This window comes from Chiloscyllium plagiosum, chromosome 11, assembly GCF_004010195.1.
Source record: "Chiloscyllium plagiosum isolate BGI_BamShark_2017 chromosome 11, ASM401019v2, whole genome shotgun sequence".
NCBI lineage: Eukaryota > Metazoa > Chordata > Chondrichthyes > Orectolobiformes > Hemiscylliidae > Chiloscyllium > Chiloscyllium plagiosum.
In genome coordinates, this window is record NC_057720.1 from 65,148,553 (window position 1) to 65,172,607 (window position 24,055).

The following is a 24,055-nucleotide window of genomic DNA, read 5'->3' on the forward strand; positions in this document are numbered from 1 at the left end:
CTCTAAATCACTATCTTTTAATAGTCAAGATTCTAACAGCATGGGAATCCATAGGCACTGCTCATTTAATTCACCTAATTTCTACTTAACTTGTTCAGAATGTTATTACACTCCTCTGGAATAGTTGGGGCTTGAACCCAGGCCCCATGACGCAAAGGTAGGGATACTACCACCGCACCACAAGATCCTCTGCTCATTTAATTCAAAAGACAGCATTTAATTCAAGTCAGTAGTATGTAAAGTTGAATTAATGAGCTTTTTAATGACCTGAACTACTTTTCTGCCACTTACTGCATGTGGCATTGCTGCCTTCCTGCCACCTATAAAAAATATAAGAACTAGTGCAAGAGTAAGCCACCTACTTTGCCATTCACTAAGATCATGGCTGATCTGATTCCTCCACATTTTTACTCTATGCCAATAACTGTTCACCACCACCCCCAACCTTTATTTTCAAAAATCTATGAACTACTGTCTTAAAAATAATCAATGACTTTGCTTTCACTGTCTTTATAGAAAGAATATTTCAAAGAATCATGAGAAAAAGTTTCTCCTTGTCTCTATGCTAAATGGATGATCCCTTATTTTTAAAACAGTGATTCCTAGTTTTAGATTATCCACAAGAGTAAACATGCTTTCCACATTCACCCTGTCAAGACCCCTCAGGATCTTGTATGTTTTCATCAAGTTGCCTTTTACTCTTCTTAGCAGTTGCAAACCTATCCAAACTTTCTTCATAAGACAATCCACTCATTCTAGTTATCAGTATGGTAAACTTTCTTTTGAACCGTTTCCAACACTTTTACATCCTTTTTCAAATAAGGAGGCCAATACTGTAGAGAGTACTCCAGATGCAGTCTCATCAATGCTCCCACACAGACCATCAAGAGTTGTACCTCTGGAATGGAAATTTGCTTATGTCACTCTGCTGTTTATGAAGGACGACAGATGGAAACCAAGAAATTACAGACCAAATAGGCAATAATTTGTGGTGGGGAAATGTTTGGAGTCTATATCAAGGATAGGGTAACTGACTACCTTGAAAACTTTCAATTAATCAGGTAGAGTCAGCTTGATCATGAAGAGTAGGTCATGCTTGACAAAGTTCAGTGTTTTTTGAAGACGTGACAAAGATAGTAGACAGAGGGAAATTGATAGATGTTGTTTACATGGACTTCTAGAAGGCTTTTGATAAAGTCCCAGACAAGAGACTGTTGACAAGAGACAAGTGGAAGCCCACAGAATGGAAGACGTGGATTGACAGTCAGTTGAGTAGCAGGAAGCAGAGCTAGAATAATAGGTATATACTCAAATTAGCAGGAAGTGACTTAAGGTGTCCCGTAAGGATCTGTGTTGTGGCCTCAATTATTCACAATATTTATTATCGACTTGAATAATGGTATAACAAGTCAAATATCCAAATTTGCTAAAGACACAATAATGGGTAGCACTGGCCTTGACAACAGCATAAACTTACAACAGAACTCGGACAGATTAGGTCAATGGGCAAAGTTGTGGCAGGTGGATTTTAATATAAACAAATGTGAAATTATCCATTTCGGACTGAAAATGAATAGATAAGGATTTTGTTTTTTAAGAAGGCACAAAGTTAAGTACAGTGATGTCTAGCAAGATTTGGAGCTTCAGGTGTATAGCTCTTTAAAATGCCATGAATAGGTGCAGCAAATAGTCAAGAACGCAAATGAAATCATGTCTTCATATCTAAAGGACTGGAGTATATGGATATAGAGGTTATGTTGCAGTTACAGAAAACTGTATTTAGACTCCATTTTAGAGTACTGGGAGCAGATGTGGGCCTCACACCTTGGAAAAGATGTTTTGGCTCTAATTGTGACTAATAGTTCCAATGACTTTTCCTTTTCATGTCTGTACAAATGCACATATTGATAATTATGATCATTTCACTGACATTGTCCATGGATTTCTTATGAACTTTTGCATTGCTAATTGTTTTCAATCAGAAGCCATTCAAATGCATCACCCTCTACACTGTATTCTTTTCAGTGCCTGCATATTAGTAGTAATTATGATTCACCATGCCATTAAAACTTAAGCTGAAATGGAGTGAACTAGCAACAACTTTATTTTCCATATTTTCCTCCTCCATGTGTTGTGATGTTTCTCTTGACTAATTGTAATTATGGCATAATTTGTAGAGAAGCAAGGCAACTGAGCCAACAACTTCCTGCTTTCTGTATTTCATTGTGCACGCTTAATTGCTGCCAATTACTGTTTGGCTTATATATTAATAAGCATTAGTAGCCTCATCTGTATTTCACTTCACAATCTAAGTCGCTGGGTCACACAATGTTTACTTGCACATTTTCGGCAGGGGTAACAAGGGATTGTTGGCAGGACTCATTTCCCTAAAAGAGGAATGCAGAAACCAATTTTAGCACTTAGCATAGCCTCATGGTTCAGCCAAATCAGCATACACCAAGCATATAACCTGGGGTCATTCTGGTTGTATGGTTAAGTCCCATAATCATCTGAAACATGGAGAACCAGTTGTTGGTTTAAGCAATATTGCAGGAAAGACTCCAGAATGTATTTTAAATCATTCAGTTTGAACAATATAATACTCAATTCAGACATACATTTGAATGTTATTTTATAATTCTATTTTAACCTGTCAGGTCTAATCGATGTGTCCATAGACATACATTATTTTAAATTGTTAATTTCACATGTCCACTTGATGCTTTCAGTTCTTTTTGACAATTTATTAGAAATCTTGATCCTTCATAGAGAAACAGAACAGCGTGCCATGTACGCTGAGGAACGGGCAACATTTCTGGATGAAAGTCTGCATGAGGCTTTGGATAAAATTAAGGATCTAACATTACAGTTGAAGGCAGAAGAATCAAAGGAGCAAATTCCAAAGCCAGAAAAAAGTGAGTTTACGTCCAAAGAGGAGAAGTTTCATAGCCACCATTAATATATACATATTGGTCATGGAGAACTTCGAACGATAGCTTTAATTAAGTATTTAAATCCTTCAATTAGTTAAATGAATTTAAACCATTGAAATTCAATATGTCAAAAATAGTGCACATATCTGTAGAGTAATAGACTATCTATGTAGGAAAAGTGAATGGAAGACTTTATTGCTAGAAAATGTTGCCTTCACAATATAAGGCAGAGGTACTGGTTATCTTTGTCTTTGGTATTGAAACCGATAATTCAAAGCTTACTTTTGTCAATGCAAAGTAATAATTTCTGGTCCTCTTCTCTAGTCAAAAAACATAAATGAAAGGGCCATAACACATAATATTAACCTTTTGAAATAATTAACAATAGTATCTGCTATGATTGATCAGACTTTAGGTAGGTGATGCTGTGTACTAGTACCTTCAGTTATTAAGGTTCACCGTTCATGTATGTCAGAAGATTTTTGAGCATTGGAAACTTTGTGAATAAAGACGGTTCTCAGCTAAGTAGGCAATGACAAAAGAAACCTGTATCAGAACATCATTAAAACATTCCTAATTAATCAGTGATCCTCCTAATATTCTTGTAGAAGAAAGTGGTTGAATCTTTTTTATAAAAAGAAAGTTAATTACTCGAATATAGATTAATCATCTTTCAAATTACTGAATTTGCTCAAGTGCATCCTGTTACCTTTAAAAATTAACAATTAATATGTTTGGTCCAGTCTTTGTTAATGGTTTAGTACTGCTGAACTGTTATAATGTTGTTTTCTTTTATTTCTATAATTGTAGTTAAATAAAGTGGTTACTCGTAATCTATTGAGTCTTGTGTAAACTCCTAAAAGATTTCCAAGTCCGCTTAATGCAATTGCCAGTGTCAAATTGCATTCACTAAACTGTTGGCTGAGTTTCAGTGTAGGTTTGTGTAGGACAGTTCATGAACTAAATATCCCCACACATAAACAAAAAATTTAAATTTGATTGTTCTTGTATAATTGAGAGCATTGTGTGACATGTTTGATTTTACACTTCCCATCATTCTTCAGCATTGAACAGAAGAGATTTCGACAAAGCTATTTTTCCTACCAATTAGAAGTCTTTGACAGCTGTATGCAGGTTCATTTTTTTCTTGAAACTATCTCATCCATTCAATTTCCTGACAGAATGTTCTGCATGAGAAACTGCCAGATATTCCAAAATAATCAACAATGCTCCATTTTACGTTTGGACTGCGCTACCCAGAGATGAGAAAGTTTCCTCCTGCCTCATCTGAATCCATCACCAGAGGATCCTTCAGTGATCTGAAGTATCAATCAATTTCATCTGAATCTGCCTCACAATATTCACTCCATTGCCAATTATATTTTTATCCTGTAGTTTCTTGGAGAAAATCATCATTATGTTAATAACACTAATAATCCAATGCCCTAATGATCCTGCAACTGCATTGACTGTTTCTATTTTAGTAAATTCCTAAGGCTCCCAATGAATGTGGTTTTCTAATCTCTTCTCATTTGTTAAATTTGGTGCTACATTCTTTATATCTGTATTCACTGTCAGAATCTTCCCACCTTCTATTCCTTGTCAGAATCTGGAGGTTGGGTGCTTGCCTGGCTTCTCAATCCTTCTGCTGCTGAAGTAGGGAAAGTATATCTGCACTGGTTTTTGTGGCTGGCTTGTAATCAGAAACTCAAATCTGCTAAGTAAATGAAATTGGATCCCTAATTGGTTACAGATTTTTTAGAGTTTTGCTGTCGAGTCTGAATACTTTGACAGAAAGGAGGGAAGTCGCCATCCCACAAGACAGCAGAAAGTACTCTGTTCACAATTATCTTCCTCTGTCTCCAGTTTTTCCTTCTCTGTCACTTCCTGCTCCTGCACCTCTTGTCATGAACTATCTCTTTAAGAGTCTCACTGTTCTCCGAAGTCAATGCCTCTTGAAAGCCCTATATGGAGATTGTGACAAACCACATCAATGACTTGCAGGAGAATGCATCATAGGTATATGTTACATTGTACTTTTAAAGTAGACATTCAATTCTCCTGGAGTCAGCTCAAGGAGATTCTTAGTTCCTAATGTTTTACTTCTGTTCTTTTACTTTCTCAGTCTGGGAAATTTAATCTCAGATTATGGTTACTCAGTGAGGCTTTCCTACTGTAGCATACAAATCCAGATAAATCTTCCAACCTTGATTCAACTCCTCATGAATTTGGTGTTTTACACCTGAGCATAAGCTTCAACCCATATTCCTACATAGTTCATCAAGTAGGAGCATTTTGGCTTCCAGATGCTCTGCTTTCCCAGATCCTAATAGACAAACCTTGCCTTAGAATTTTCAGAGATATCTACCCTACACTACCCTCTCAAAGGCCATGACCCTGGAAACATGAATCACAGTCTTCCACCCCAGGAGATATGCTTATTAGCTGTCCTTGAGAACCCAACTCTCTCTTTTATCTTGGACGTAAATGGACAGTGTAAAGCACCACTGTTTATAACCTGAGATTCTCAATGCTGTTCTGGGAACTTGGAGACTCGTGGTCCATTTGCTAGCATATAGGCTGCTGCCATTATCTCCAGGTATAAATACCTTGCATCTTTTTCCCAGTAATACAATCTGGGCACCTATTAATCTCTATCAATTAAACCACCCAGGCTTCCTGTCCATTGGTGTTGATTACTACAGTGCCATCAGTCTCTCTGAACAAGAGGACTTTTAAAAACTGCATAGTCAGTCAGGACACATACTATGCTGGAGGCAGAATCAGTACATGGGGAATTTGATTCAAAGTGGTAATTTGGTAAGTGGGGAAAGAGATTCTTTAAGGCAAGAAGTTAAGCTGGCTGAGTAGAGGATTCAGTAAAAGAAGAGTTATATTGAACATGAAATATTAATTCAGTTTTTTTCTCCACAGATACTGTCAGGCTATTGAGTTTTTCCAGCACTTTCTGTTTTATTCCATTTCTATCCCTGTGAATCTGCATCTGTTGTGAAATGAATATGTTTTCCAGCTTTGGCAAAGAGAGCATCAGTTACCTAGAAGACGCAGTGTGCTGTTGTTTATGAGATGTCGCTAAGGGCGACATAGCTTATTCAAGGGCATTCCTTTTGCAAATAGCAAGCCCCTGTTTGCCATGCTGTGACTGTCTAATGGGGCTAAGGAGATTGCTTACTGCAACTATGATTTCATCAACTTCCTATGAATTGATCTGAAATAGATACTTTCTGAAACCCATGTGCCCCTTGAAAATTCTGCTGTCTGATTGTCCCCCCACTGCCATACCTCTTCCTCATAATTTTTAAATTGGCTTCAGTAGGGAGGTGGGTGGGATCAGTATCCCATGTTGTCTTCCCGTATGTTGGCGGGACCAACCAGAATAGCACTCATTTATCCCCATTCTTTGCTTACTGTTCCAGCCTTGGGCGACTGTCTGTATGGAGTTTGCACATTCTCCCCGCGTTTGCGTGGGTTTCCTCCGTGTGCTCAGGCTTCCTCCCACAGTCCAAAAATGTGCAGGTTAGGTGAATTGATCATGCTAAATTGCCCATTATGTTCAGGGATGTGTAGGTTAGGTGCAGTAGTCAGGGGTAAATGTCATGTAATAGGGTAGGGGAATGGGTCTGGGTGGGTTACTCTTCAGAGTGTTGGTGTTGACTTGTTGGACCAAATGGCATGTTTCCACACTATAGGGATCCTATGAGGTTTAGCAGTATCCGTGTAAAGGTCACCCCTCAGCCTCTGATGCTCTAGGGAAAATAGCCCTAGCCTATTCAGCCTCTCCCTATAACTCAAACCCTCCAACCCTGGCAACATCCTTATAAATCTTTTCTGAACCCCTTCAAGTTTCACAACATCTTTCCTATAGCTGAAATGCACACAGTATTCCAAAAGTGGCCTAACCAATGTCCTGTACGGCAATGTGACCTCCCAACTCCTTTACTCAATGCACTGGCCAATAAAGGCAAGCATACTGAACACCTTCTTCACTATCCTACCTACCTTGGATTCCACTTTCAAGGAACTATAAACCTGCACTCCAAGGTCTCTTTGTTCAGTAACACTCCCCAGGCTCTTACCATCAAGTGTATAAGTCCTGCCCTGATTTGCCTTTCCAAACTGCAGCACCTCACATTTATCTAAATTAAGCTTCATCTGCCACTCCTCTGCCCATTGGCCCATTTGATCAAGATTCCGTTGTACTCTGAGGTAGCCTTCTTCGTTGTCTACTACACCTCCAATTTTGGTGTCATCTGCAAATTTACTAATCATAACTTCTCCGTTCAAATCCAAGTAATAGTGAAAAGCAGTGGACCCAGCAGTGATCCTTGAGGCACACCGCTGGTCACAGGCCTCCAGTCTGAAAAGCAACCCTCCACCACCACCACCACCCTCTGTCTTCTTCCTTCAAGCCAGTTCTGTATCCAAGTGGCTAGTTCTCATAGTATTCCATATTTTTCATGTCCTTTAGGAGTTCCATACTGTCCTCCTCACAGTTTACAATTCTTCCAAGTTTTATGTCACCTGCAAACTTTGGGATTGTTTCTGCACACCAAGATGCAGATCACTAATATATATCACAAAAAGCAAGGATCCAACACCAATATCTGGGAATCGGTAATATTTATCCTTACCATTCCTTATTTCATTTGGCTTTGCATTAACTATGGCTTTAAGGAGACCTGTGGAGAATGGAGAGGATATCTGATATTGCCATGTGTCAACTCCTGCGAGATGAATTTGAACAGTATATTTGTGATAATCATTCTGGTTTTCTCTTCCCCAAAAGGAGGATGTCTGGCTTCCATTTGGCAGATCAAAAGCATAAGGTCTGAGAGTGGGATTTTAATCAAATGAAAGGTGCAGTCTTTGAAATTGCATTACATAACTGCATTATATTACATTGGCACTGCAAAGCTACATGCTCAGCAATATCTGTTATTTATTATAATCTGGAATTTTTTAAGTAATTTGTTTTTGTTGGAGCTTCTCCTTTTATTATATCTTCTTCTGAATATATTGACTGCTGTGTATTGCTCCACATATACCAAAGGTCAAATTATCTTACCTGCATGTCCATTTCTAGCATAGGTACTTAAATACTTAGAGCTCAGGTATTTACTTAGGTCTTGCTGATAGAAAAATTTTTTGCGGGGACTGTGACATAATTAGAGGTGATTTGGGAGTCCTATATTGAATTGTGTATGGTAATGATGGCAGGAAAGTCAATGAGTGAAGAAGGATAGAATTTTCAAAGGTAATATGCAGTAGCTATTAAATTCATCTATAATTATGTGTTCTTTCAAGCCCTTTGTATATGGTTTAAACTTCAAAAACCTTACTGAATTTGGCGCATGGTTTCTACTTGCTCAGCCTGTTCAGCATGAACGTTTTGCCCATTGCTACATTGTATAAAACTTACAATTGCAAAGGGACATATGACGAAATAAGGTAAGACTATTATATATTGCTGATACTGAAATAAACCGGCATCACAAATCTATTGCAAAACTATTCCCCTTCATTTTAGAAAATACATTTACCATACATACAACTGTTTGCTCTTTGCTGTAAACCCCAAATTCTATGTTCCCAGCAATTTACATTTGAAAATATATATGCTTGCTCTACTGCCTACAAGGCACTTCACTTGCCTTTCTCCAAATCTTATTTCTTTTCTCGGTTAACTTCTCTGAGTGGATTCCAGTTCTTGCTGGAGTTGTCCTTGATGGAGTAATACAGCAGAAAGTCATTATTTCCGCCATTGTGTTGAGTTACTTATTCAATATTCATCAATTTATTTGGTTACAAAGTTTGATTTTAGTTGCAACACCAAATAATCTCATGAATATGCTGCTTCTTGTGCCGACACAAATATCAGACGTATTCAGTGACATAATTCTCTAAAGTGCTGGAAAAGTTACTACATTTTTATTTGTTTCCTTTTATCTTCTTCATTCACTGCTATTTGTAAATATTTCATCTGGTTGTTATAATATGTGGGCTGTCATCACTCTGGCTGTAATCATTCCAAAGGTAAGGTAAAAGCTACAACTCCTGTGATGCATTTCTCTCGTGCTCATAGACCTTATCACCAGGTCTCAATAAAGAATTCAAGCTCTGGGAACAGAGCGGAACTCGCATCTGGACTGCACAAAGAAGGGCAGATCTGCACAGAAGAATATTGCAGCATTTCAAATATACAATGGATAACTTTATAAGTAAGTTTAGAGTTTTCTCAAAATTATATAATTTTTGTAAATTAGTTTTTATATATGTTGTGTGAATATGAGGAAACAACTTGCTTATTCAAAGGATGAAGAAAATTTTAATGCCTTAATCAGTTTTATAGAACTTGTAGTTTAGCACATGATAGTTTTGGAAAGAAAATAAAATTACACAATTTGTTTTGATGGCATTTGGTTAATTATTGAACAACTTTTTTGGGTGGAATTGAAAATTAACTGTTTAGAATTTAAGCACATTTTAACAGTGGCATGATTAATTTAAAAACTGGTCGTTATTTGACACAAATGTTGCCTTTACCCCAAAACATTAAAGGCCTGGGGTGTGTGCCACTGTAGACATGCATTAACTTTTATTAAAAGCAAGAATAGATGATTGAAGGTGATAGAAAACAAAGTATCCCCTCATTGCTGCTTTTGATATTTTTCATCTCTCCTATTTCTTAATTGTTCTTGGTATTTCGAATATGGCTATTGGATTTTTAACTATGGGTTTCACAAGTTACAAGGTTGCAAAGATTTAGGCTTTTGTTGTGAAGTGTAAGCAGTGATAAATAAAACTTGATTGACTCAAGAAAGATGCATATGTTTAATGCCATGTCCTGGAGAAACAAGCTGAAGCAATAGCAAGAAACTTAGAAAGCTGATAAATTCCAACACTCATCGCACTATAATTTATTCCCAGGACTTTAAAACTTAAGAATTTCTCACCTATCTCGGCTTCCCTTCTTTCAACATTTTAACTTTTGATGAACAGAAGTGTTTGATTTGTATGTTTCCGCTGATTTTCCATTTACAGCATCAAGCATAATGACCAAGACCTTTCAATCCAGGTTTCCTAATTTATTTTAAATGGTTTTAAAAAATATTGGCTTATGTTCGAAGATATGAGTAGGAGAAAGAAAATTCAGAGAGTGTAAAACATTGAGTAACATCTATCATTAATTGAAAAAATATGACTTCTTGAAATTGGGCTAAAACGTTTTTGTATATGAACTAATTGTAATTTTATTGGTGTAGTTACATATTTTCCAGATTAGTAGTTCATGCATTAAAATAACATTGTTATTTTATCATATTGCACCTATGAAGCTGAATTTGATTCTGATCCCCAGGTGTGGGCTGAGAGATTGGGGTTTATAGAATTAGCAGGCAATCTGCTGTCTTCCCAACTCCCTGTAATTAACTCCCCCAGGGAAAATTGAGGACAGAATTTGTGGTAGAAGCTGAATTGAGGCTCTCCTTACAGAGGCAAGGGCCACCTTGCTGAAGGAGCTGCCCACATCCTACACAATGACTCCTCTGCACCCCCGCACAAACAAAGTAAAAATCTATGCATACTGACAATGGCTAAGCTGACTACTTTACTGATATTATGAAGCCTCCTCCATTTGGACTGGTCAGGGGCTTACTGAGTCCCAATAGTTATACCCTTTGACATTGTTTGTACTGAATAAGTACCAACCTTCTGATAGGCTGTTTAACACATGGAAACTGGCTTTCAACTTTCAAGAAATGGAAACCATAATAACAGATAGTTAAGTACATGTATGGCAGTGAATTCCAGCCTTTGAATAGTCACAGCTATTTCTGACAACCATCATTCAATTCTGCCTATAGTTTGAGAACCTTCTACTCAACAGAACTTGACAAGAAATATTCTTGCTCACTCTGAAATGAAAATTGGACAGAGTATGAAATGGGCTACCAATTAGCTTTGTGTTTTGCATTGTCACATAAAAGGGTTGTGTCCTTTGTTAAATTTTAAAGGGATTATATATTTGATAATAATTCCTTTATCTTCTAGGTGTATTGCCGACCAGAACTGTATCTGCTCGATCTGTTGTGAAGGTTGCAACACCAACATCAACCAAATCAAAAAGCAGCAAAAGTAGTAAAACAAAGCCTAAAAAATAATGCTCATTGCCTCATGTTTTTACATCATCATAAAGCTTTACATAAAAATAATCTTTTTTTCACAATCGTGTGTTGTGTTTTCTTTAAACCAATGATACATGTTTTAAATGTTAGTCAGCAAATTTGTTTTGAATTGAATTTGTGTCATAAGAGAAAATGTGTTCCAACTTTGTGGTCAAGAAAACATCACAAGCAGTTGTCTCACAAAGTAATCAAACCAGTATTAAACGCCCTTAATTTAAAATAAAGGAATTGCTTTGTTTAATGGAGCTTAAAATGCCAAGGGCCACAAATTTTGGAAAAGACTTATTGGGAACTAATCTCTGTAGTGGCAGAGCTATCTCCAGCCCATGGTATGAATGTATCTATAACCCTGACGAATTTAAATATTTCTGATGGATTATAACTGCAACCGGGCTAATACCCGGCATTGAACAACAGGATCTTCTATGGCTTGTCTCACACCAACAGCACATTAATTGAGTGGTAGCCCTTGTGATCGAGATGCTGCATCTTATTAATAAATGGGGACTAAACACAGTTGATAGCACCTAGCTCCCTTGAAAATTCAGTCAATGTGTGGCAAAAGCTTGTATTCACACTTCCTGGTTTTCTCTAGAATGAAAGAAAACAATTTAGGCCCTTTTCGGTTCTGGCTATTTTTCATCTCTCTGATATATCAATGCACAATGAAAATTAAAATGATTGTAGATGTAAAATCTCTCATGATTCAGTGGAGTCAAACATAATTAATTCATTTCTGGAACAGAGGCAATGGCCTCCCGGTGCAAAGATGCCACATAAAAGGTAGGTATAACTAGGTTTCCTTCAGAATGAAGCTAGAGACGAAAGATGAGCAACACTTTTTCTGTCTGTTTAAATGACCACAGGTGACTGTGCACCAGAGTGAGTACAACTTGAGAATAATTGATTGTAATTTGCTTGTGTATTCAATAATTTGAATTCAATAAAAATCTGGAACTATGAGTCTAATGATGACCATGAATCCATTGTCGATTGTTGGAAAAACCCATCTGAATCACTAATGTCCTTCAGGGAATGAAGCTGCCATCCTTACCTGGTCTGGCCTACGTATGACTCCAGACCTAGTACAATGTGGTTGACTCTTATCTGCCCTCTGGGCAATTAGGGATTGGCAATAAATGTTGCCTTGCCAGTGACACACACATCCTCTGAAATAAATAAAAAGAAAGCACTGAATTTCTGTCCCCAAACTTGCCACCTCTCCTTCTCTTTTTGCTTTATGGTTTCCTTCAAAACAACCTCTTCATTCAAGAGTTTGGTCGCCCTCAAGGGCGATATGGTGGCTATGTGGTTAGCACTGTTGCCTCACAATTCCAGGAATCTGGGTTTGATTCTACCCTCAGGTGACTGGTTGTGTGGAGTTTGCACATTCTCCCTGTATCTGCATTGGCTTCCTCCAGGTCCTCTGGTTTCCTCCCAAGTTCTAAGATATACAGGTTAGGTGGATTGGACATGATCAATTGTTTGTAGTGTCCAGGGCTGAGCAGGCTAGGTGATTTAGCCATAGTAAATGTGAGGTTGCGGGGATAGGGTGGGAGTCTGGATCTGGGTGGGATGCTGCTCAGAGGGTCAGTGTACGCTCAAGGAACTGAATGGACTCTTTCCACACTGTAGGGTTTCAATTATTCTGCCTGCCCAAATGTTTCCTTCTGCTCGCTTACACTCCTTTGATTCGCTTTGGGATGTTTTATTATGTTAAAGCCATGAAATAAATGCAAGTTGTTGTTTATTTAAAGACTACATTTTTAAATTTCCTTTATTTTTGGACTGTAGACTATAAAAGGTAACAACTGTACTGCTTTAAACCAAGGAAATTTTGCAAAGATGGAACACATTGTGACTTGCCATTTCCTGGATCAGTGAGAGCAAAAGCAGACAACACAGAGCCAAATAGTTCTCAATGAACACACTATCTACCTTTCTCTGCAAATCCCAAATTGAAAAAGGGAAAAAAAAATCACCTTTAGAGTTTATCTTGGTCAAAGAGATTTGCTGAAACTATCCTCTTTTTCTGATAGGGACCTAAACACCTTGATGGTCTAGTATAGTAGAGAAAAGGCACTGGTAGGCAAAGAGAAAAGGCTCTTGTCTTAAATAGGATGTAGTTCATTGCATGATAGCAAGTAAGTACAAGTTTTATTGACAATGATAACATTATTACAAGAGTCTGGATTAGTGGTGCTGGAAGAGCACAGCAGTTCAGGCAGCATCCAAGGAGCTTTGAAATCGACGTTTCGGGCAAAAGCCCTTCATCAGGAATAAAGGCAGTGAGCCTGAAGCGTGGAGAGATAAGCTAGAGGAGGGTGGGGGTGGGGAGAAAGTAGCATAGAGTAGGAAATGACCTGGGAGTTGCAGTGGGAGAGGGACTCCTTGAGATTCTTGTAGAGAGAGGAGGAAAACTTCTTCAAGGCAGGCATCCTTAGAGTGGAGAGCGAGATCTCAATGTTAGGTCTTACTCCTTTTGAGGCAAAAAGCTGTTCTCCCACACAAGTCCATTTGCTTCTATCATTATAATGGGCAGTGCTTAATGCACTGTTCAGCATTAACCTTTTCAAAGTTTTACATAGAATCTACCCATAAGATATTTTCCCCTTTATAATATTATTTGTATATTTATGTATATAATACCATTTACCACTACCCCATCTCACTTCCAAGTCTCTAACTTCACAAATTCAGATTGTCTGGTGGTTCTGCTATTCTGCCAGAAAAAGTTTTCTTCAGATTTGAGATGAATAGTTCTTTGGGTTGAAAACTGTTGACTTTGAATAATTGTGACAGTGTGACGTCTTTGAGACATTTACATTACGATGTTCCTAGTTGGATTTGTCTCAATCACGTGTTGGTGGACAATTAGTCTTCAGTAGGATGAGGTTTTTCATGCAACTTCTTCAAGTGTGTGAACAATATATCTTCTGTTGTGCAGCTCTTGATTGACTGTACCTCTCCTGTTAAGGTCTCCTATCCACAACTCTGTTGCCTTGGTGTAAATGTGTCAACCATCTCACATGGTGACACTTGTTGGTTATGGTAGAAATGCTCCTTTTTGTACACGTTTTGATAGTCCTGTCAGTGTGACTATGTGGTCAATTTTCTTGGTCAGGTAGAGATCTGAGGCTTCACGTTTCTATCTATCAGCAGTTTTCAATACAATAAATCATTTGACACTGGGGTAGATCTATAATTTAGCAATACTTTAAAAAAAATCAACTTTTTTTATCAAAAGCAAGCAAACACTTCTTCATTTTCATTCCATGTGAGTACCTTGGTCAATTTCAAATCCAGAACTGGCAGTAGATAGACTGAAGCACTTCTTTGAAAACTGTGGTCCATTATCCATTGCTTATCTGATTACACCACATTCCTGCCCACTGCTGATAACTAACTTCCAATAACATGAGATTTGAGTGCATGGACTACTTAAAGGTCACAAAATCAGAATTCCTTATTCTCCTGGGTATTGGGACTTTACAGATATTAAGGAAAATGAAAGTAAAGCTGAAAAAGAGAGTATTTACAAAGAATTAAGCCTATTGGTCATCTCTGGTTGAGGAATCCTTTGCATCTCTACCTCCCTGTCTCTGACAAAGAGACTCTTGTATCTAGAGAAGGTCTGCTAAACAGCTCAAGCTTCTGTGCCCAATGACTTCTCTTACCATCACCACTCGCTGTTGGAGACCCTTTTACACACTTCCCTCTTTGCAACTTGCCACCTCAACAACTACACATAGCACATATTGACTGTTTACTAAGCAGTTGTGTGATCAGCTGGTTTGATTGTGCCACGAATACTAGAATGTTTGGGTCCACATTGGCAATACAAAAAGGAATTCACTCAATGTGATCAAATGGTAAGAGTTGGGGTGATATCCAACATTTGCTTTACAGGACCTCTTCAAAAACTTGGTGTGGCCACCTGCGTCCAGCTACTTGATGATTCTGTGGACTGATGGTCCCAGATGTCTATTATCTTGTTCTGATGATTTCAAAGAAAGCCCCTGGCTGACTTGGTCAGACATGTCAGCCTTGCAATAGCTCAGTGTTTTTAAAATTAGATTAGATTCCCTACAATATGGAAACAGGCCCTTCGGCCCAACAAGTCCACACCGACCCTCTGAAGAGCAACCTACCCAGATCCAGTCCCTTACATTTACCCCTGACTAATGCACCTAGTACTACAGGCAATTTAGCATGACCAATTCGCCTAACCTGCACATTTTTGGACTGTGGGAGGAAATCGGAGCACCTGGAAGAAACCCACGCAGACATGGGGAGAATGTGCAAACTCCACACAGACAGTTGCCCAAGGCAGGAATTGAACCCGGGTCCCTGGTGTTGTGATGCAGCAGTGCTAACTGCTGGGCTACCCTGCCGCCTCGTGTCACAGTCATTCTCTCTTGGTCCTCTCAGACACCATCTTGAATGCCCAGCTTAGTCATTTGTGATACTTGCCTATCTACTCATTCACTTGGCCATGTCTGTTAGGTGTGGTGAGCCCAAGGTGATGGTTCATAGGAAAAACTGGAGAAGAGAGAGTTTGGAGAACTTCCTATAGATTAATCTGGGATATTATAAACATCAACCAGATCTGAAAGGTACTCTGACCTCTTGCATTTCTACTCAGGAGTCAAGGTCCACAGTCAGTCATGTTGGTTGAATCATTCCACCTGTCCATTACCCTTTGGGTGATGGTGGGTATGTAGCACTTGGCAATGCCATAGTTCCTTGCAAAATTCCTGTGGGATCCTGTTTTTGAAATTGAGCCCTGGCCTGAATACAAGTATGTAGTGGTGGTATGTAACTTTTTCACTTTATTCCACCCTACTGAAATAATCAACAGCTATAAGGTAAGACTTCCCACCAAATGTGAATTAATCTATTCACACTCATCCCCACTGCCTGGTAGATAAAGTGGTAGGTATCAGCAGTTCGAGCTGCTTAGGCCCATTCTTAATACGAATTTCATAATTAGCAATGAAATCCTGGATTGCTCATTCAATGGCATTGCAGCTTGCATTGTGTTTTGTGTAAATTCTACTTTTGCATAAATTGGCTGAAACTAAGTAGGTCTGGCCGCATTTGTAGAGAGAGAAACAGAGTTGACATTTTGAATACAGTGACCAGCTCTGTTTCTCTGCAGATGCTGCCACAGCTGCTGAGTTTCTCCAATACATTCTGTTATTGTTTCAGATCCGTAAATTCTGTTTTATTTTTCTCTATCTTGTGATTTGTTTTCTCCAAGATCATAAAATGTAGGAGCAGAAGTAGGCCATTCAGTATATTGAGTTTGTTCTGATAACCCTAAACTGAACTTTCCAGCATTTTCTCTATAACCCTTGAATCCCTTAACAAATAAAATTTTATCTCAGCCTTGAATAAACTTGATGACCCAGGCTTAACAGTTTTATATGGTAAAAAAAATCCTCAGATTTAGTACCCTCCAAGAGAAGGGATTCCTTCTCATCTCTATCTTAAATATGCAGCATCTTATTCTGAGATTATGACCTCCAGTCCTAGACTCTCCCACAATGGGAAGTAATCTTTCCCATCTACCCCGTCAAGTCCACTAAAAATCTTGTATGTTTCAATAAGATGACATTCTAATCTAAATTCCAATGAGTATTAGGCCCAACTTACTCATCCTCTTTTGATAAGATAGTTCCTTTGTGCCTGGTATCAGCCTCATGAGCTAAAATTTATAGTGATTAGAAGAAAATGATGCAAAGGGAATTGGAGTCACTACCAGCACTATCCCTAGTTCCAAGGCTACAATATACATGTAATGCACATGTTGCCTCACACACTCAGACTACACAGGGTCAGTTGGTTGGACAGCTGACATGGTTCAGATCGGTGCCAACAAATCACTGGAGTGGATACAGGACATAGCACCCTATCCTTGCTATAGTAAAGATTGTGGTGCTATGGGTCAGACTGCCTTGAGATGGAAAACTGAAAGATGATGCAACTTGTGATAAAATGTTGCTATGACTCAATTGATTTGCAGATTGCTCCATGTATTGGTACCCTACTGTGCACTTCTGTATGGTGACCTACAAATCCAGCAAAAAGAAACTGTACAATTTTTTTCAACTTCAACTGAGTCCTTTCCATTACTATAACATTGGAGAGTCAGTCTTGTTTTCCTGTTGTTGAGGTTGTTCCGATCCACGTGCACCAGCTGCAGCAGTGGCCACTAAAGATTTCTGGGTAACAGTTGTCATGCCATTAAGGAGTTCTAAAGGCACAGGCAGAATAATGGGAGAAGTTTTCTGAGCAGACAGTGTGTGAAGGTAGCGCAGCTGGACAGCACCAGAGGATTCTGATAGAATGTCTGCTGCAATTCTCAAGGCTTCTGAGGCTTCCTTCTCAGCTTCTGCTGCAATCACCTGCAATTCATTTACAAGTTTTGAGAGTTAGGCTTGGTACAAATTACTTCTTTTTGCAGAAGCCCATCCTTTCCTTAGTACTTGGAGTGAAAGATAATTCTTTAATTGGTCCATCTGCAAAGTAGAAATAAATATTCCAACACCGATTAATGCAACAGGGAAAAATGACTGAGTTTTCTTTTTATTCCTATTTGCAACGTTACTTTTGCATCTTTGTTACTTGTCACTTTTAGATCGATTAAAAACACCTATTTAGTTATTTTCCTAGCAATATCCATGAAAGGGGTCCTACAGGAATACTTGTCCACAGTCTTTTAAATCACCTGTCAATGAAAGAAGGGTCCACTCTCCTTAATTACAAAAGAGATCCGAGAGAGAAAACACTGAATGCATGAACAGCTATCTAAAGGAATATCTGACAGAATATCTAGGAGCTTTGCCAATGACTACAGATTAAAATGTTGCAAGAATATCTTGCTGTCTTTCAACACAGAGAATACCAGGAGCATCCATAAAGAATCAAAAGGCAATTGAAACATCAAAATAAATAGTTCAATCAAAAACAAAAGGAAGAAGTGATCATCACTGACTGTGATAAACTGGAGAAGTGGGTGGAACAATAGCTTGGCTTGTACCATAGCAAGGACATTGTCACCAAGGAAATTTTAGACACCATAGAATGCCTGCCTGTTATGGTCGAGCTGCTATTTGAACCCAAAGCTGTTGATTCTCTTGCCATGAACAAAGCTCCAGGTTCTGATACTATCCTACCTGAAACCATTAAGCAGTATCTGCATAAATGCCTCTGTCCTGTCCCAAGGTATGTCAGATACAGAGAATGTGATCCTGTACAAAAGCAAGGATGACAATAGCGATTGCAATAAATATCGTGCCATCTCCCTGCTGAGCATGCTGGGAAATGCATTTGCTTGTGTTGCCCTATTTAGATTCCAGATAAAATCAAAGTTGTTCATAACTGGAAAATCTGCAGTTAATCTTCTCGGCCTGGAAGTGGTAAGAGAAATGCTGTGAATGAAAGAGACAGTAAACATTGTCTTTGTTGATCCCACCAAGACAAATGACCATGTGATCTACTTAAGCTGCTAGAGAAAAATGGCTGTCTACTAATGATGCTTGGTGTGATCTGTTTTCATGACATGACGGCTGAGGCCAGTTATGATAGGACAACATTCATAGTGGAATCCAACCATCCAAACTCATGAACTGTACCATCTTGAATGATTGAGACAGCAGATGCATAAGAGCAGCACCACTTGCAAATCCTCCCACAAGCCACATGCTACCCTGCCTTGGCATTATATTGTTGTGCCTTCACTGTCACAGGACACAATATGGAATTATCTTTCTAATAGCACTGTGGGTGTACCTATATCACAATTCATGATGGATTATAAATATTGGCTTTGCCAGTGATGTCCACATCTCATGAATGAGTATATCCCAAAAAAAAGGCACCAACGCTCTATCATACTCTAATCTTTGTAGCTATTTCACATATCTACTTCTGTACCAGAAGCTATTCAGTCTTTTTCACCTGAAATCTCATATAAAGATGTGCCAAGTCCTTATGAGAGAATTCCCAAATGCCAATCCTGTGTTAGTAGCATTCCATTTCAGGAACACCTTCAATGACAAATAGATAACCTCCCTCACGCCTGACTATGAGGACGAGGAACAATTAAGTCATGGTCCATGATATTCCCATACTACCATCTATTAGCAATGAAATGTTAAAATTGGAGGTGTTGATAGCTTCACATATCTAAACTCAGCAAGCCCCAGCGATTGGTACCTTGCTGATGAAGTCAACACACACAAAACAAAGGCTGCAGTTGTTACATTCAAGCTGAGTAAGAGAGTGTGGACAATAGCAACCCGACTCAGAATACAAGTGCAAGTCTACTAAGCCTGATCTGCAGCATGCTTCTCCCCTGTGGTGAGACCTGAACAATATATGCTCGACAAAGGACAAGGTTAAGCAATCTCCACTTGCGCCATCTCCGATTTATACTTGACATCTCTTAGAAGGAAAAATTCACCAGCTCAGAAGTCCTGGAACATACTAATTCCATCAATATATACTTAATGATGTCTATACAGCTTGGCCACATTCATCAGATGGATAAGAACTGTACACTCAAAGAAGTTCTCTACAGTGAAGTAGCTACAGGGTCATGACATGCCTCTATCACATGGACACCTGCAACCAAGGTGTGAGATTGGCTGACAATGACAACCAGGAAACCATTGCTGACAACAATGATCTATGGAGGCTGTCTGTTTAAAAGGGCATTGCAAGAAACTAGCAGAAAAAGAAAGCTCAGCTGGCCAAGAAGATGAACCAAAGAAAGCAGACAACAGAGAATTGTGCACCCTCTTAGCTTCTGGCATAGGAACCTACTTAGTTCAGTCTTCCTCTTTAGCACAGACTGTCATGCCAGAGTGGGGCTCCCCTATCACATTAGATGGTGCTGAAACATTTTACCACCATGGCACAGAGACCAAGTCTCATGAGGTGGACTGTTTTCACCACAGTGATTACGTGATGACAAGTTTGCAATTTACAAGTGTGGAAGCCATTTTCTGGACTATGGCTTCCCTCCTGATTAAGGAACCATTTTGTGGAAGTGCCCCTCACCCAGCAGATCAATAGTATTTGGCATGTAGCTGTGGGGAGGCTGTCTCACACATAGCTGAGTTCCTCTCTCACTGTGATGTATTGCTAGTATGTGTAGCTTAATTGCTCAATGGTATCTCCTTTTGTTAATTAGCTTCTCTGTCTCTATGATATATTGCCAATATGTGCTGTTCCTCTAACTAAGGACATCTGTCCTGCATTTGTCACGGATCTCTGTAAACAGCATGTGAGGTGATAACTTTCAGTCCTGTTTACTTGTAGAATGTGTAGCATCTTTTAGGGCTGACCCCTGATTCGGAACTTCCTTGGACCATTCTGACACTTTGTAATTAATGGTCAGCCGTCTTGTTTTCTATATAATCTTGTAACCTTCTGCTGTACTTTGGAGTTCTGCTCAGCCATACTTAGGACAGCAGTCTCCCCATGACGCATCGTGTAATAAACTGGTTAATGCTCAAGGTCTGCCTCAAGAGATTTTCTTCAACCATAAATCTGTAGACAGTAGAAGACAGGGACTAATGAGAAGAGAAAATAACCTCCACAAACTTTAGTTTTGTGGTTCAGACCAGGAAGAGAGTAGATGATGTGCAGTTGGTTCTAGGTTTAACAGAATCAGGAGGAAAAACACATTAGATTAGCTACTTTCATCTTGGAAGGACCAAAACAGGAACTTCCGAGGAGTAGAGACCATAGTAGGATCTACAAAATGAAGAAAGGTTCTGATGTAGAAATAGCAACTGTATCTTACTACAAAGTTTCAAAGCAGAAAGAAGGGTAACAAAGGGTGAAATCCTTTAAGCAGTTATAATTGTCCACAGTGACTACCCAACTTCTTTCTCTTCCATCAATAATAAATGGTTTGAAGTGTTCCTATTTGAATCCATTATAGCTCTGTAATACTACCTTTTCCCATCACAATCATATTGTTCGCTTAGGTCAGAGATTAGGCAAACAATAGGAAATTTGCTATGATAAGGATGTGGATTTTTCTACTACAGGAGTGGTTAAGTGAATAGATATATTTAAAGGAGTGCTGGATAAGTATATTAGGGAGAAAGAAGTGAGTGGTTGAGTGAGTTTGGGAAAGATATTAATGGTGGCAGGTTATGGGGTTGAGGCGGGGGATGAGGCTTGGAACTATGCACTCAGCTCTACAATCGGGTGATAGCTATGTGAACAAAAGTAGAGTTAATGTTTCAAGTCGACTGGTCCTTCTTAGGAACTTCAGACTCCTAGTTTTGCAATGTTCCTTTTTCTCCATTTATGCACTAGAAACTATTGATAAATTGACTTTGGTAGTTTATAATGTCCAGTAGATAGTCCAGCATTTCCTTACCTTAGCTTTGGCTTGTCTATGTGCTTCCGCTTCCACTGCTAGTGAATATTGAAGCTCTATTGGCAGGCGGATGTCTTTTCTGTGAGCATAGTTAGATAACCATTAATGGAATTTTATCTTCACTACATCCAGGTCTACAGTTTCACTCTACTACCAACCTTAATTACAAAACTTGTCACAGTGTTAAAGAAAGATTTAATAATTGTTCATTTGGTACTAAATTTGTCCAACCATGAGAAGCAATGCCACTAAAGTTTGAGTGTTCAACTGAGACCATTTTATCTTGCCCCTCACCCTGCAAAAATTTAATATCTTTCACATTGTGTCACCTGGCCATTTGCCTGAAAATTGTTACTTGACTCAATTTAGTGAGTTCAAATCCAAAAAAAGCACGGTAAACCCAGTCTGGTCAGTCATCATCCCATTAGTCTACTCAATTGTCAGCAAAGAGGTGGATGGCTTGCCAACAGTGTTAGCAAGAAGCATTTGCTCAGCAATAATCTGATCACTGATATTCCAGTTTGGGGTCCACCAGTACTGCTCAGCTCTAGGATATATTACAGCCTTGGTCCAAATATGGATAAAAAGAACTCCTTGTCAGAGGTGCATTGACATTGACTGCTCTTGACATTAAAGCTACATTTGAGTAAGCTTGGAGCCCTAGCAAAACATGAGTCACAGGGAATTGGGGAAATCTCTCCACTTGTTGGGGGCAAACCTAACACTAAATAAATATCTTTAGTTGTTGGACATCTGTGCAGAAGGTCCTTGTGATAATGCTCTCAGCCCAGTGATCTTCAGCTGATTCACCAGTGACCCTTCTTTCGTCATAAAGTCAGAAGTGGAAATGTTTAATGATTGCGCAGTCTTCAGGAACATTTGTGACTCCTCAGTTACTGAAATCATTGATGTTCTTTTGATCAGGTTTGAGCTGATCATTGGCAAGTAACCTGTGTGCAGCACAAGTGTCAGCTACTGACATGTCCAACAAGGGCGAATGTAACTATCTCCTCTTGCTATTTAATGGCATTCAATTACTGTTGCTAAATTTTCCCTTTATCAATATTTTGGGGGTTACTATTGACCAGAAAGTTCCCGTCCAAGTAACACACCATCCTGATTGGAACAATATTGCTGCTCCTTTGCTATTGGTGGGTCAATATCCTGGAACTCATTTCATAACAGCACTGTGAATGTACACCCCAAGAACTGCAGCAGTTCTATATCAGAGCCCACCACCACCTTCTCAGGGGCAATTAGAAACTAGCAATAAATGCTGGGCTGGCCAGCAACACTCACATCCAGTGAATGGATATTTAAAAAGAAGCCACCTTTCTGAGTTTGTCATAAAATTGAAGTTTTCGCAACAGAGACAAATTTTATGTACCATTATAAGCTACTGCTCATTGCTTATCACAAGTTCTCGCTCTGGGATTCTCAGGAAAGCAAGGACAAATGCTCAGATTAGCAGCACGACTTTTGTCAAGAGCTCATTCTTCAAAATGACCTCTGCTTTGGTAACCTAAACAAATTCACAATGAATTGGACCAGATTTATTACTTGAAATCCTTAGAATCCAGTAATTCATGACGAGTTCAAAGCATGAAATTAGGTAAGATATCTGACACAGCTCAGGTTGCCATTGTGGAGGCCTTGGTGGTTGGCTTTAGCATGACTTGTAGAGATTTGCAGTCATGTTGTTGCTGGGGTAGTTAATGCTGTTATTTAAAGCAAATGTAGAAATTTAACCTTATGGATAATTATTTAAAATATTTCAGGACATCTGCTCAGGACATTCTTTTATAAACAAAGATCAGTAGAAATTGAAAGCTATGCCTTTAAGCAAAAAATAAATTGTGAAAAGAAGCATAGCAGGGTTTCACTTCTTGAGAGTCTTTCAAGTTCAAAGGACATAAATGCTTCAACAGTGAGTGAATTTTTTTAAATGTGTAGTTATGCCATAACCAAACCAATGAATTTCTGCACACACATTTGGACAAATAGCAGTGAGATAAATATCTGGGTTGTCAATGTTAACCATAAGACTCTCTCCTCTACTCTGTAAATGGGGCATGTAACCTCTTGCATCATCTGAACAGGCAAATGGGGTTTTGTGAAGGCTTCTAAAAATGGTACCATGGCAATACAGCACTCCTTGATTATCACGGGGTTTAGGTTATGTGCTCAAATCCTGGAATGGACTGGAAAGATCATCTTTGATTCAGAGAGCAATCATTGAGTGAAGGCTAGCACTGACAATTCACTATAATAACTAATGTGATTATACTACACGATGAATTTCCTTCCATAAACGTACATTTCAGCATGTTCCACCTTGATTCCCCAGTTGCAGGTTGCTGCATCCAGTGCTGTCTGCAAAACAACGTGGAACCATGATTAGATTACAATTTGTAACGTATGAATTTTCATCTTTATCATAGAAGTGTATGAAGCCAACTGAATGACAAGATCTATGTCTGTTCTATAACCATTGATTGCCAAGCCTATAACTC

General features: G+C 38.8%; 2 protein-coding genes across 5 annotated transcripts in view; one reads left to right on the forward strand and one right to left on the reverse strand.

Moving 5' to 3' along the window:
• The window catches only part of axdnd1 (axonemal dynein light chain domain containing 1), a 166,354-nt gene extending 160,010 nt beyond the window's left edge, over positions 1-6,344 (forward strand). For 2 of the 3 annotated variants that reach the window (XM_043699573.1, XM_043699575.1), the window contains exon 28: positions 2,770-3,916. In XM_043699573.1, coding sequence (XP_043555508.1) covers positions 2,770-2,959 — 190 coding nt within the window. In that variant the 3' untranslated portion in view covers positions 2,960-3,916. Of the gene's footprint in view, positions 1-2,769; positions 3,917-4,114 lie in introns of those variants that run through there. The other variant, XM_043699576.1, reaches the window with a different exon arrangement.
• The window catches only part of LOC122554482 (podocin-like), a 70,895-nt gene that overhangs the window by 4,358 nt on the left and 42,482 nt on the right, over positions 1-24,055 (reverse strand). The window contains exons 6-8 of one of the 2 annotated variants that reach the window (XM_043699582.1): positions 23,860-23,915; positions 21,543-21,621; positions 16,379-17,547 (exon numbers count right to left, since the gene is read on the reverse strand). In XM_043699582.1, the coding sequence (XP_043555517.1) occupies positions 17,275-17,547; positions 21,543-21,621; positions 23,860-23,915 (408 nt within the window). In that variant the 3' untranslated portion in view covers positions 16,379-17,274. Of the gene's footprint in view, positions 1-16,378; positions 17,548-21,542; positions 21,622-23,859; positions 23,916-24,055 lie in introns of those variants that run through there. The other variant, XM_043699583.1, reaches the window with a different exon arrangement.